Here is a 15,587-nt window from a genome sequence, read left to right on the forward strand (position 1 = left end):
TGAAAACAATCATTCGAGCATAGAAGCTCACAGACCTCACTGAGCAGTGCCCACGGTGAGGGGAGCCCTGCTCTTCTTGCCTCTGCCCAGCGGTGGCTATAACCAACAGTCAGGACGTTAACAGCAAAGTCTGGAAAAACAACAGCAACCACCACCTGATTCCTTTCACCACAATCATGCTATAGGCACAGTACTTACTCTACAAAAACAGTAACACCCTCAAAGAGGGAACCCCTTCTGTTAGCCACAGTGAGAAAAGCAGGGAATACCTATCACTTTTTGCCATTTGTTGTTCTCAGCGTTTTATTCACATTAATTCATTCAATCTTTTACAATAACCCTATGAGGTAGATCCTATTCTTAACCCGGGTTAATGGATGATGAAACTAAGGCACAGAAAGAGTAAGTAACTTAACCACGGCCACAGAGCTAGAATTTGAGAATAGTATTTCTGATTGTGTCATAAATAAGGAGCTATCATTTCTAAGACGCTTAACAAAAAATAACTCGTGGCATTGAATTACATATGAAATATACACAGTAATGCTAATCTGCCAAAACAAGGTTTCCCAAGTGTAATTTTACACAAATCATTTCTTGTACAAAATTTTATTATGTATGCACATACAGACTAACCAAGCTCTCAGTTGCCCATAGTAATTTTTAAAGTATTTGACCTTACCTGAAATGGTGCTGTACCCGAAAGCAACTGAACAGCTCAGGGCTTCGCGGGTGATTCAGCACTTTCTAAAGGAAGAGGGAAATGTCCTTGCATCCTGAGGATAAAGACTTTACCAGAATAAAAGTCATGGAAAGGACCCTATCTCAGAGGACATATTCTGGTTTTTAATGAAAGAAAGCTTCAAAGTGAAAAAGAGGCCCTCTGTAACTTAAATCCTACTGTCCAAGCTGAATGATAAGAGCAGAAGAGAGAGAAGTTTCTCCATAAAATGGCACACTATGACTGTGATGCCAGGATAACTTAGTGACAGTTGGATCACTGTGGCAGCCATACCCCCAGATGGACCACATTTCCTTCGAGTCTTCCTTCTCCCACCACATTGCCCCAATTCTCTATTCCAGTTCCCCTTCCCCCTTTGAGGAATAACAAGGCTAAAAACGTTCTTGAATATGTCCGGAAATGGCACCACAGGGTTGAAGGGTGTTAGGAAATGTCCCGCGGCTTTCCAAAGTAGCTGTACCAATGTATGGCGCCACCTACAGTGGATGACAGTTCCTGCGCCTCACAGCTCTGCCCATACTTGGAATTGATTTTTTAAATTTAATTTTTACCATTCACATGAAGTCATTTTGTCAGTGTGGTTTTTTCATTTCCCCCATTTCATGAACTTGAGCATCTTTTCGTTATTTTTAATGCCCACTTCTGCTTCATCTTCTCAGAAATGTTGGCTTCTTTTGCTCATTTTCCTATATGCAAAATATGTATGTCTTTTAAAAAACAACTGTAGGCATTCTTTATGTATTCTGGATGCTAATCCTTTGTCAGTTATAGGTGTCAAATATCTTCAACTAGTTTGTGGTTTGCCTTTTCATCTTCTTCATGATGTCTTTTGATGGACATAAGTCTTAATATAGTTATCAATCTTCTACGATTTGTGTTTTTTGTATCGAAATAAATCCTCCTCTCCTCCCGGGTAAAAAGAAAAAAGTTCTCCTATAATGCCTTACTGAGTTTTATAGTTTTGTCCTTTGTTTTTAGGTCCTTTAATCCATATTGAACTGATATTTGTGTATGATGTGTGTGAGTAGAGTCCAATTTTATTTTTTTCCATTAAGATCACCAGCTGTCTTAGCCCCATTTATATATATATATAATCAAATCCCTTCTTCCTGCAGAGCTAAAATGTCAGCACAGTCATGAGCCAACATCTCATGAATGTGTGGGTCTGTTTCCAGGCTATTTGATAATCCCCGCACCAACACCATACTGAAATAACCTTTTAATGTTTAAAGCCTGAAAATACCCAGCACTTTAAGAAGTGTGAAGAAACATTTTCATACTACAATGGTGGACTATACATTGGAGCAAACTTGTGGGGGAAAATTTAGCAGCATCAACCAAATTAAAAATACACATATCCTTTGTCCAGCAGGTCCACTGCTAAAAATGCATCCTATGTCTAAGCTCATTAACATTTGTTCACAAAATGGGGCACCTGGGGATTCAGTCAGTAGAGCACCCAACTCTTGATCTCAGGGTTAGGAGTTCAAGCCCATTAGGTGTGGAGCGTACTTAAAAATAACCGTGCACAAAAACACTGCAGGGTTGTGTGTAGTAGAAAAGAAAAAAGAACAAGAAAACCAAAATGGCCATCAACAGGGAAGTTGTCATCGAAATTATGAAACATTTATGCAGTGGGATGGCTTGTGGACTTTAAAAAGAATGAATGAGCTACAGATGCTGACATCTTCGATTCAGACTGATGTAAAACAAGGACAGCAGAGCATACATATATGATGGGATTCTATTTGTGTAGATTTTAAATCAGAGGAAGACTTCATGTCAGATTCTTGTACGCTCCTGTGGCCTATTTCCCCAGGAAGCACTCCGATCAGAAGGACCTCCAACTTTTATTCTTTGAAAAGAGCAGGACATTCTGAATGCCCAGAAGGGTATGGAACTTGCAGTCAGTAGAGGAACACCGTTGAGTCCATTTGCTGAAAAACTGGATGAGGTGTTGAGAAGTATTTTGAATGCAGTCGATGGCTCCCGTGTTTTTGTGTCCTTTGCATTTTGGATTCACATAGCAGGTTAGAAATCTGCTATGCTAAGAGGCAACTTCTGTATAAAAGTCACCCCGGCTTCTGAGGTTTGGCCTTTCTCAAAGCAGAGCTGAGTGCCTGGATGAGACATGCTTTTCTCTTCAGTGAGGGGGAGACTCCGAGGCCAGGGCACTGGAGGGACCTCTGTGCACTCACAGAGCAGTCACAACTCCAACTCTGAACGGTGACAGTCTCATCCAAACTCCTCCAACTCCATCCTTCCCTGCAATACATACTCGAAACACCGCACCTGGCAGTGACATGCGGGGGAGAGAGAGACACGCAGAACTGTGCCCCCGCCACTTCTGTTACACAAACCTCTGTGAATGGGAAGAACTTGGGACTCTAACACCACCCAATCCATCCCACCACAGCCAGCCACATAGGCCACAGCAGAGGAAGCACGCCTCCTGTAGGACCCATGATACCCAGAAGGACCTCTCACCCCGGCACAAAGGCAACACAAAGTCCTGCCTTCTCCGGGGTTTCTAGGACCAGTGGTTAGTTCCAGTTTTTCTCTCCTTGGGAGTGCTCCTTTTGCACCCACGGCTGCCACTTCACTTCAAACTTACAATGTGTTACATGGCATTAGCTCTGCGTTTGATCTTCCCAACTGTTAGTAGATTATAAGCCTCTAGTCTTAACATTTCACAATTTCCCTTAGACCTCCTTACACTTAACATTTGGCTCTACAGGGTATCTGACTAATGAACGGGTTTCCATGGGATGGTCACACATAGATGTGATATCTATGTGGGATGTGGTATTTATTCCCTTCAAAAACCCAAAGTTAAAAAAAGGAAGTGCAAAGTTATGAAGTAGAAAAATAAATCCAGAAGGGCAGTATTTGGCCAAAAGGCAAATAAATGTATAAGGACACAGAAAAAAAATGTTATTTCATTCATTTAAATTTTTATTTTGAATAGCTTCAATCCAAAAAAAGATTTCATAAGGTTATTTACAGTGCTGAATGTACAATTATGAATGTATGCCTTTTTGACATCAGGGTACCATTCTTGAGCAGCAATACATTTTAAAAAATATAAAGATGCAGTATCATTTCTGATATAAAGTTACTTAAAAAAAATCCAAAGTCTTAGGGAATTCACAAATCATAACAGGAAGTAACTATCTTATTAATTTAATGTGCACATAATTACCAGATTTTATTACATTAAAAATATGTGTAAATGCCCACAGACTGTACAAAAATTAACATCCCACATTTTGTCAAAAGTTCCCAACCACCTCCCACCATAAATATACAAAAACCTATTTTCAGATATGTCAAAACCGCATGCGTGAGATCTTAGAATGTTTTCTAAAGCTTGAATTTTGTTCTTTTCTGGATATTGTATCTATAGCCATTTGGGGAACAGACTACATAAACACTGATATGTTATTTACCATGCCTCTGAAACTGCAGTTATCTTCACAAACATGGGAGACAAAAGAAATACAGTTAAGACTGCAACAGTTCTGTTTAAATGCAAGTGCAATTTGGAAAGCTCTCCAATGTAAGAATTATAAAACTAATATAAAAAGTATTTCTTTTGTTGTTGGCTTAGCCACTTTTATTCAAGCATTATTTGCAGCATTGCTTTACAGCAGTTGGTGCTAGAAGATACAAAACATATAGTTACCACTATTTATATTTGAGGGAGAAAAAAAACTTTAAACAACCCTGAGGGAGACACACATTAAAAATCTTGTTATTTATTTAAAAAGTTAAAAAGTTACATATCATTATTTAACAATTACTTTCCCCGGACATTTCTGTCCTTTAAGTATGTGCATAAATAAAATTTAAATCAGCAATATTTATTAATCTTTAATACATCAAAATAAGATATGTACAGATTTTTAAATTTAGGTCTGTATACACTCAAATAATTTAATGTGAAGTTCAGAATCAAAATTACTATGTAATGGTAACCTACAGAGAGAGAACTCAGTCTATCTATGGCACTGAGTAGGACCCACACCTGGATTCACAGACATTCTTCAAATAACATTCTGGAAACCATCAATTGCAACTTGAACAACCCACCTTGTCTATGTTCAAATCCAACTTCCTACAAATGCTCTTCCACCTACCTAAAAACCTCATTCCTTTGAAAACAATAAGGACAAATGAGATATAAAACCCTTATAAAATCTAAATGTTAAAAAAAAGAAGGGTGTAAAAAATATAGCTCTTTATGGTCATGCTCTTAAAGATGTTAAATACAAACGGATAACTGGATTTTTAAGCTGCTACTTAGCAATTACTTTAATTATATGCTTCAGTATTTAAATCAAAGAATAAAATTTACAATTCTGGGAAACCACTTAAGAATAATGCTTGTACATATTGAAAATGAATGTGGAGATTAGAAAATGATCAAGAGAGTAAGTAACTATAGAAAACAGTGCTAATTCACAGCTCAAGAGGTCTAAGATGCATAGCTTCATAGAATCATTCATGGAACAACTGTTCTTATCTAATGTGTATTAATATCCTATTATACTTTTTGATGGAAAAATTCAATTATATTTTTGTAAGAATCATCAGTGGCAATAGCAGTAACAGTGATCCTGAGTGTAACTTACATTTTCCTATAGTTACCTAACACCATTCAGGTCTCTGCAGCATACAAAAAGAGAACCACGTGGTTCTATAGTTCTGGCTAACATCTGATAAACTGGTAAGTATCTATCAGGAAAATCAAGATCAGCTGGAAGTGAAAAGCACAAGCCTGCTACCAGTTAAGGAAGAACATAGGGTAATATCACATAGTTTTAGGAGTTTAGTGTCCATTTTATAGCAATATCGGTTTCCTTGTTTATTATAACTCTGGGCTTTGCCAAACTGCTGGATCTTACCTAGAAAGGCATTTTTAAAGTTACTTTAATTTTGTTTAAAATTTAAACATAACCAGACAAAAGAGAAAGGTGAAAAATACTTTTCACATTTCTTTTGGCTCAATGAATGTCTATTCTTTAACTTTATTTCAATTTTCTTCCTCCCAGAAATTTTTACAACCAAATAATGCTCCTTTGTAAACATCCTTAAATAGGTAAGCTCTGGCCTCTGGCGCCACCTAATGGCATAAAACAAACTCACCCAAGTTCATACTGCTTTGAAAAAGTAGCAGTCACTCAAAATCACTCACTCATTTTTAAGCCTCATTATTTACAGGAGACATGTATCAACCCTTAAAAACTTTAGGAGGTTAAAGTCTAACTCAAAAAACTAAAACAAAACAAAACAAAACCCAATGCACTATTATCCTATGTCATTAATTAAAAACATAGAAAATAAAAATATTTAAAATGATATAAAACCTGAGAGAAAAAAAAGATATGAAGAGATATTAGATCTAAATCTACTGCCAAAAAAAATAATCTTTTTTTCCTAGTGAAAATGGTTCTACAACATATAAGTGAAGTAAGTTATACTACTGACAGCAGACATACCACAAGATCCATTTAATAGCTTTGAGGGACATCTGAAGAAGGCAGTGAAGCACCTTGCTGATTAGAAAAATAAAACCCAGGCAGTTTGTACAGAAAATATAAAACCATAAATGGAAATTACCTGAGTTGTTCTATAAGCAACACGTAAAACTCCTAGGCTATCAAAGGGAACTGGTGTATGTATATATGGAATTCTTTGGAAGAAATTTTGGAATCAAATGAAAATGAGCTTTCTACTATTTTCACTGGAGGCGAATTAACACCCATTTTATTTACCAATCACAAATTTAGGGCCAGTATATAAACAAGGACTTTTTCTAATAAGGGGGTTGTGAAAATAAATTTAAATGGATAAAGCAAGTCTCAGAAGCTAATGTCTAAAAACCTATCAAATACCAACTTTCTTCTGTACCCTATATAAAGAGTTTCACTGAGGGTAACAAGAAAATTCTGGAAATATATATAATATGTAGTTACTGAATGAAGATATAGGACTTTACAGATTGATTATTAATTTAACTGATGGACCAATCTTTTTGTTTTGTTCCGTTTATTAAAAAAAGAAAGAAAAAGCTCTCATATCAGCTACTATATTAGAAGGGACATAAACTGAAATGGTGCCATTCTGACACACAGTATCAGAATGTCCTAAAATTACATTTTCCTGCTACTAGCATACCACCGAGAGCGATGCATTGCTATGTTATGGTGATGATTTGACATGATCCGTTCTCTTTAACTAAAGTTTTAGCTTCTGTTGTTGTTTGAGGTTTTGGTGGCCATTCTGGATCAACCAAGAGCTCCTGAGCCAGATACATGTACTTTGCCTTTGGTACCTTCTTTCTACAGCCTAGAGCCCAGGACAAGCAGCATTTTCCCCACCGATCCACTGACTCCTAAGAAAATAAGGGGAAAAAAGAACACACTAGTAGATTAAGGTCTGCTTGTTTTTAATAAGTTTTTTTTTTTTTTTAAAGCATAATACATCAACACAGAAAAGTAAGAGGAAATGACTTCTGAATACAACAAATAAATGAAAAAAAAAATCCAAGTTAAAAAAGTCAGCTTTCAATTATTTAGGAACATATTTTTTAAGATTAGATTTTTTTAAATTATCAGTGCAATTTCATTTTATTTAGTTCTTTGTACCTATCCTCTTGTGTACAGATACATTTTTAAAGTAACTTGCAGATCTGGATTCTATGACTCTACAACACAAAATATCAAATGTGTTAAGAATAACTTTAAACTATTCAGACAAAACACATTTTTAATATTTAATATGGAAACCCTCATATTCTATCCCAGATTATACCATTGCTCCTAGCAATTTAGCCAGCTGATCATTTTTGGAAGAAAGCAGTGTAAAAATATTATTATTACTATTAATGTCATCTTTCAAAAAATAAAGCATGATGAAAATATTGTTAGGTCAAAAATGGAACTTAAGATCATGTTTACTGTCAATCACTTCTTTTCACATATTTTCATTAATATAAAAAATTTTTCTTTTTATAAATGGTTTCCCCTGGTGTTCCACTATTGGAAAGAAGTACACAGAAAGGTATAAATCAAGTACTATTTCTTAGTATTATTTCATTATAAAAAGCTCTGCTGGCATTAAAATCTTTCTGGATCAATCCTGATGTTTTTAATGAATAGTAATCTTAGATAAATAATCTTTGAAGAACAAGAAGGCAGTCCCTAGTTATTATACAAAAATGTAAATTCAGTATTGTATGGTAATTAACATAATAAAATTTTTTAAAAATGTAAATTCAAACTAGGCCCTCAAGAATTTAATTGAAATTTGAGATAAATAACACTGAAATAAGATAAAACTAAAATGACTGTACTGAGACCTTAGTTATATTCACCTCTGAAGAACAGTCCATTTCTAATTATTTTGGCTGTTGCTCCTTCAAAGCAAAATTTAAATCCCATGTTTTTTTGTTGTGCCATCAACATACAACTCAAACTGAAACTAGATTTAATCTCAATTGAAGTAATCTCACAAAATGAAATGTAACATAACTGAGGTAGGCATTCTAATGATGACAGTCAAAATGGTTTCATCATCAAGGAAGGCAAATTTGCTATAACATGTTTTGAAACATGTTTCTAAATTGGCCAGCAGAGAACAACAAAAATACTTTAAAAACTCTTTAAAACGTTTAAAGGTCTTCTAGTTTATTTTGTCAACAAAACACAATAAGCTGCACTGGTAGCAGGAATTCACAGGCAAAAATAAGCTGTATGAGGTTGGGGGAGGGTGAGGGAGGGCACTGGAGATCATTTATCTAGTAGCCTCTTTACTGTCATAGCTAAAAAGAGTTATCATCACCTTAAAAGAAGTCTACAAGAAAATATCTGACATTAAGATACAAAAGAGACTAGATAATAGGATTCTTGAGGTGATTCAAATAACAAATACTATTGACCCTTGAACAATACGGGTTTGAACTGTGCAAGCCCAATTATGCAGATCTTTTTTTTTTTTTTTGATAAATATAGTACGGTGCTGAAAATGTATTTTCTCTTCCTTATGACTCTTTTTTTTTTTTAAAGATTTTATTTATTTAGGGCGCCTGGGTGGCTCAGTTGGTTAAGCGACTGCCTTCGGCTCAGGTCATGATCCTGGAGTTCCTGGATCAAGTCCCGCATCGGGCTCCCCGCTCGGCAGGGAGTCTGCTTCTCCCTCTGACCCTCCCCCCTCTCATGTGCTTGCTCTCTCTCATTCTCTCTCTCTCAAATAAATAAAATCTTTAAAAAAAAAAAGATTTTATTTATTTATTTGACAGAGAGAGCGCAAGCAGGCCAAGCGGCAGGCAGAGGGAAAGGGAGAAGCAGGCTCCCCGCTGAGCAGGGAGCCCAATGCGGGGCTGATCCCAGGACGCTGGGATCATGACCTGAGCCGAAGGGAGACGCTTAACCAACTGAGCCACCCAGGCGCTCTTCTTATGATTTTCTTAGTAACATTTTCTTTTCTCTAGCTTACTTTACTGTAAGAATATAGTATATAATACATACAACACAGAAAATATGTGTTAACTGACTGCCTACGTTATCAGTAAGGCCAACGTAGGCTATCAGTAGTTAAGGGTTTTTTTATTTTTTTTGTTTGTTTTTAAGATTTATTTACTTGAAAGGGGGCATAGAGCGCGAGTGAAGCAGGGGAGCCCAACGTAGTGCTCGATCTCACAACCCTGAGATCATGACCTGAGCTGAAATCAAGAGTCAGACAGCTTAACCGACTGAGCCACCCAGGCGCCCCAGTAGTTAAGTTTTTGAGCAGTCACAATTTATACACAGATTTGGGGCTGCGGAGGGAGGGGAGTGGTTAGCAACTCTAACACCTGTGTTGTTCAAGGGCCAACTGTAATTCCTGCCCACATACACATGTCATGTAGGCACATACACAGTACACCTTAATATTTAACCAAAGAGGAGACTCACTACTTGGATCTATCTTTTCTCCAAGGTGTTTAAATTCTTCAATGTAATTGTGGAAAAGATCATTGTTCCTAAATCAATGTGAAAGCTGTCACTTTTTATTTTACAGCCTGTAGCACTGTTAAAGGACCACAAGAAAAGGCTAATGGTGAATGCTGACTTTAAAAAAAAAGCAAAAACATATAGGTCTTGTCTGTCCAGATTGAAGGGCAATGCAACAATGCACAGCAGGCTGAGTTAAGGAAAGTCACAGCCCAGTGTCTTCAAACTTAAGACACACACGCCCAAGTCCACTGTTTCCTACCTGTAGAAAGTGAGGCAAACAATAAAATTAAAACTGATTTCATTGTGAACAGAATCACAATAGAAATCTTTTAACATTAAGGTGCATGTTTTTTTAAAAATTCCTCATTTCCTCATTAAAAAGAAGTACACTTGCTGTAATTTAGAAAAAATAAATTAAGTCACAAGAAACACTAGGGAATCCCCCTTCCACTATAATTAGAAACATCCTGTTCCTGTACCTTACCTTCCCCAAGTATCATACACATAAAATACACTATAGGCAAGCATAGGTTTGTTAGATTACAAACACAAACATACCACATACATCCTCAAATACAATAAAATTCATTGGTAGAGAAAAGAAAAGGGGCTACAGGCATGCTAGAATGAGAAATGAACCTAGGGAGAGATGATGACAGTAAGAAGAGAAAGGCAAGCTCTGTGTCACAAGAAGGCAAAAAGGTGGAGCATCACAGGGCCTAGAATGAACACTCAGGTCTCCCCAAACATCTCGGCCTAAGTCCCCGAAGCAGGAGAACACTATAGCTATAGCAACTGGATCTTCTCATTTACTCCCAAAAGGAATGGTTAAATAACCAAGCGTATCCCTCAAAGATGGGTAAGATGCTACCACAGCCCAGCAGAGAGACCACAAAGAACTTTCAAAAAGATCTACAGCTAAAATTCTCCTGCTTCTTAGACCATTCCAAACTGTTCATTCTAGAATCCCAATGCCAGTTTACTTTTAGGAAATGTTTTCATGGGTAGCATGTAAAATATAAAGCCATGCTTTGGGGAAAATGTTGCAATGATACTGCGGTTTTCATAGTAGTCTTCTTCCATACCAATCCTGAATATAAAATAAAGACAATCAGAATTAGCGTTCTATCTAAATAAGTTCAAATAATATTCTAAGTGGCATAAAGACTACAGCTAATACTTGCTTTTCCCTGCAAAAGGAAAACATAATCAGGCACAAATCCTCAGGCAGGATTAAACTACATGATGACATGATCCTAGGTCCACATCTACCACTAAGTGGCCTCAGTTTACCAGACACAGGATACTAACAAATGCTTCTTAGTAAGATAATATGCAGCACAGATCTTCCTAAACAGGGGTAAAGCTTTATAGAAAACTCTTCCTGAAATCAGAAACCCTGAGTTTCAACTCCCAACTCTGTCATTCATTAGATGCATACCGACTTGGCAAGTCAACTGAATGTTGCTTCTTTATGTATAAAGTGAAGTTAGAGGGGCGCCTGGGTGGCTCAGTCGTTAAGCGTCTGCCTTCGGCTCAGGTCATGATCCCAGGGTCCTGGGATCAAGTCCCACATCGGGCTCCCTGATCCGCGGGAAGCCTGCTTCTCCCTCTCCCGCTCCCCCTGCTTGTGTTCCCTCTCTCACTGTGTCTCTCTCTGTCAAATAAATAAATAAAATCTTAAAAAAAAAAAAAAAAGTGAAGTTAGAAATACCTTAACATTTGGGAGGATGCCAGAGGTGTTGTACAGTGTGCCTTGTAGATCACCAGATATTTTAGAAAAAGTTATGAGAGATTTTCAGATAGGGCTCTTGACTTCCCAATCCAAATGTCTAAGACCTGGTGCTTAATCTAGGGCCTCTAGCTTTGAAACTTTCAACCCAACTCAGCGGCCCTTGAGTCTATATGGTAAGGAAGGAAAAAAAAAGAAATAGGGTTTTTCTTCCCCCCAGAATTAATATAGATGGTTGGGAGCTGCAGTCTGAGAAGATCCATGGGATTCTTGGAAGAAAAGAGCACAGAGCAGGCAGACGTGGAATGGGAGTTTGTGGCAGAGCAGAATTACAGTGGCCACGGAAGTCCTTGATGGAGCAGGTGACTCTCACCTCTACTTTCTTTTTCACCTTCAACCTTGGCACTAGTGACATCTTGGGACTAAAAATTCTTTGTGGTGAGGCTCCTGGATGGTTAAGCATCCAACCCTTGATTTCAGCTTGGGTCATGATCTCAGGAGTCTTGGGATCGAGTCCCATGTCAGGCTCCACACTGAGCATGGAGCCTGCTTGGGATTTTCTCTCTCCCTCTCCCTCTGCCCCCCCCCCCCCACACTCATGCACACTCTCTTGCTCTCTCTCCAAACAAAAAACAAACAAAATCTTTGTTGTGAGGGGTCTGTCCTGCTTACTATTGGAGGAAGTTTATTTAGCAACATCCCTGGCCTCTACCTACACTACATGCCAGTAGCAACCCCTCTCCCCTCCAATTGTGACAGCCAAATATGTCTCCAGACACCAGCAAATGTCGGGGTGGGGAGGGGCAAACAGAACTGTCTCTGACTAAGAATCATAGCCTTATGGTAATATGACTAGCTGATTGGTTCTTGAAGGGTCACAAATATGAACAGTGAAACCACATTACACATAGCAGTGTCAGAAGATGAAAGTGTATCATTCTGTGCTAAAACATTACAAGAACGCTTTTCTTTTTTTTTTTTTTTTTTTTAAGATTTTATTTATTTATTTGACAGAGAGAGAGGCAGCAAGAGAGGGAACACAAGCAAGGGGAGTGTGAGAGGGAGAAACAGGCTTCCTGCGGAGCAGGGAGTCCGATGCAGGGCTTGATCCCAGGAGGAACGCTTTTCTTTTTTTTTTTAAAGATTTTATTTATCCATTCGACAGAGAGAGAGAGCACAAGCAGGGGGATCAGCAGAGGAAGAGGGAGAAGCAGGCTGCCCACTGAGCAGGGAGCCCAACCTGAGGCTCGATCCCAGGACCCCAGCAGGATCATGACCTGAGCCAAAGACAGATGCCCAACCAACTAAGCCACCCAGGTGCCCCTACAAGAACTCTTTTCTAAAGCCAGTAATTTAAAAAGAAAAATGCTTTCTTAATCATGACTACAGAAATTGAAGACTGAAATTCTTGTCTACTCCGTGATTCTCAGAACAAAGTGGCAAACACAGCGGATGTTAGAGCTGCCTATGCTAGACCACTCTCTACTTTCTCTCTCTCCTCTGAATACTTCAGAGGTAGGACATCACATGAGAGACACAAACTCTTAAAAATGAGGACAGATACTAACAAATTTCTAGAAAAACAGGGATTTAGCAAATGACAGAATTTTCTCCCATTTAATTCTGGTTGAAAAGTGAGAAATTTCCAATTCAAATATTTTAAAGGAGGCTTATGATACCCTTTTTTTTTTAAAGATTTTATTTATTTATTTGAGAGAGAGAATGAGAGACAGAGAGCATGAGAGGGAGGAGGGTCAGAGGGAGAAGCAGACTCCCTGCTGAGCAGGGAGCCTGATGTGGGACTCGATCCCGGGACTCCAGGATCATGACTTGCTCATAGTGAGCAAGAATAGTAAGACAGTCGCTTAACCAACTGAGCCACCCAGGCGCCCATGATACCCACTTTTAACTAAATAGGGGTATAATGCCTCCTCAGAACCTGTATTTCCTGTTTAGAGATTTTTTTTTTTTAAAGTAATCTCTACACCTAACGTTGGGCTCAAACTCACAATCCCGAGATCAAGAATCAGCAGCTATGCTGACTGAGCCAGCCAGGTGCCCCTGCATTTCCTGTTTAGATCAATAGTTAGAGAACTCTTTGGAGATGCTGAAAACTCAATGTAAATGTTTCCCTTGGCCCGGGTCTTTGCCAGTACAAACATTCCATATGAGGACTGATGATATGAGCAAGAATCTACACTTTGAAGTCATGTAGTGAGGTAACCCAAAGGAAAAAAACTTGGACACAGAGGAGATTTAGCTGAAGGACACAAGCCCCTGATACAGCTGTGGCCATATCATTACACTGCTTTGAGAAAATGGAACTGAAGCTGAAGCCAGATTCATGCCATCACTACCACAAACTCTCATTCTTCATCATAAAGCAGTAGAAAAGGAAACAGCACTCCATGGGACCTCTTATAAAGAAAGCAATCTGTGACATTACTCTGGGCATCAAGCCTGCTGAATTACCAAAATAAAGCTCGGGAAGTTGCTACTTAGGTAAAAGAAGGCTAAAAATAAGTGAGAGGCACAACTCAGAAATGCCAGGGAATCCTCTTGAACTCTGAAAGCTTTCCCTGTGCCTCAGGATGAACGGAAGATTTAGAACTTATATGTGTAAAAGTGCATCACCTACCTACAAACAGCAATGGGTCAGGTAATGAGGTGGGGAGACACTGTACCCTCAAGTTCTCTATACCCAAATGGGCTGGATCAGAGCCGATTCAATGGTATCAGTTTAAAAAAATAAGACCCACCTTATATGTTACCTTGTATGTTGTATAAGTACATACATATGCTTCTACGCACACTCTATAACATGTATTAGTTCTATACTATATGACTGTATGTTATAGTATGTAACTATACTTCCAACATCCAAACACCAGGAAATGCGTCTTACTCATCTGTTTCTCTTCTTACTATGGAGCTTGAATATCTTTCAAATAACACGCTACTAATGGATCCAGAAAATCAGAAGTCCTAAGCCATGATTTCTATGAAGATATGCATGGTCTCTGAAAATTTTTCTGAAGAGAGACCTATGTTTGGAAAAGCCAAAGATCCACCCAAAATTAAGGCACAGTAATTGCTGACAAGAGATCAGAAATAATTCCTCAAACTTTTGACCTCTGAACTCTGACTCATGAACAATTCCCATTTCATAACTACGTTTACATGAATCCCATTTAGGTTCTAATGGGACTCATGAAAACCATAAACACAGAAACCAGAGAAAAATGGAAAACTTAACTCTCACCACTGAGAACAAGACCTTTATACACAGCGAAGATAAGGATTGGAATGGAAAAGAGACTTATGAAATTTCTGAAGTCCTGAAAAGCCTGTAACAAATGTTTGCCAAGAATTTTCTAGGACTCCTTACAGGGAATGAAATGCCAGGCATAGCGAAAAAGGTTGAGGCAACACACAACAGAACACCACCCTACATAAGGCAGAGCACACAACTAAAAGAGCCTAAATACACGTGAAGAATTGAGAGTAAGTGCTGATTTCCAACCTGTGGTGGCTGTGTGGTGGTGAAGCGATATTCTCCTTGTTTGTCTCGATTGAACACAACTTTCCAAAGGACCATGTCAAGGAAGAAGTTCTGAGAGATATTCCAGTGAGTTAAGAATTAAAAATGACTAAGTCATTCTTTATTACTGTGCACATTTTCAAAGGCTCATACAATGCTGCATCATTAGTGAAAAACATGACTTGGTTTTCATATAGACAATTTCAGTTAATATTTGAAAAGGGTAAGGATAACAACAGAACTTTTTTTTTTTATAAGAAAACTTTTGTAACAAATATAAATCACCATAAAATTCTTGATAAAATGGGACCCCTAAAATTTCCACAAAATATGGCTTTTATTTGAATCCTTGGGTCTTTCCCATATTAAAATAATGCTTATAATCTGAGTCTTTTTTCTTAACAATGAATTATTTTCATTGAATTAACATATTAATTCTGTATCTATAAATGAGTATGACTTCATCAGAGTCCAACACAATTCTTTTGATAGTGAGCAAGAATAGTAAATTAAAGAGATTATGAGAGGATTCCCTAAAAATTGTTTTTCTTTAAATTTTATTTTAAATAACAT

At 37.8% G+C, this 15,587-nt stretch overlaps 1 protein-coding gene across 4 annotated transcripts in view; it reads right to left on the reverse strand.

Annotated features, from left to right (window-relative positions):
* Positions 1 to 3,679: 3,679 nt before the first annotated feature.
* Positions 3,680 to 15,587, reverse strand: part of ATP13A3 (ATPase 13A3) — a 94,798-nt gene continuing 82,890 nt past the window's right edge. For 3 of the 4 annotated variants that reach the window (XM_034999848.1, XM_034999845.1, XM_034999846.1), the window contains 2 exons: positions 14,997 to 15,086; positions 3,680 to 7,139 (listed from right to left, as the gene is read on the reverse strand). In XM_034999848.1, coding sequence (XP_034855739.1) covers positions 6,942 to 7,139; positions 14,997 to 15,086 — 288 coding nt within the window. In that variant the 3' untranslated portion in view covers positions 3,680 to 6,941. The remainder of the gene's footprint in view (positions 7,140 to 14,996; positions 15,087 to 15,587) is intronic. The other variant, XM_034999847.1, reaches the window with a different exon arrangement.

Source organism: Mirounga leonina, unplaced genomic scaffold, assembly GCF_011800145.1.
Source record: "Mirounga leonina isolate KUSES-001 unplaced genomic scaffold, KU_Mleo_1.0 Mir_115, whole genome shotgun sequence".
Classification (NCBI taxonomy): Eukaryota; Metazoa; Chordata; class Mammalia; order Carnivora; family Phocidae; genus Mirounga; species Mirounga leonina.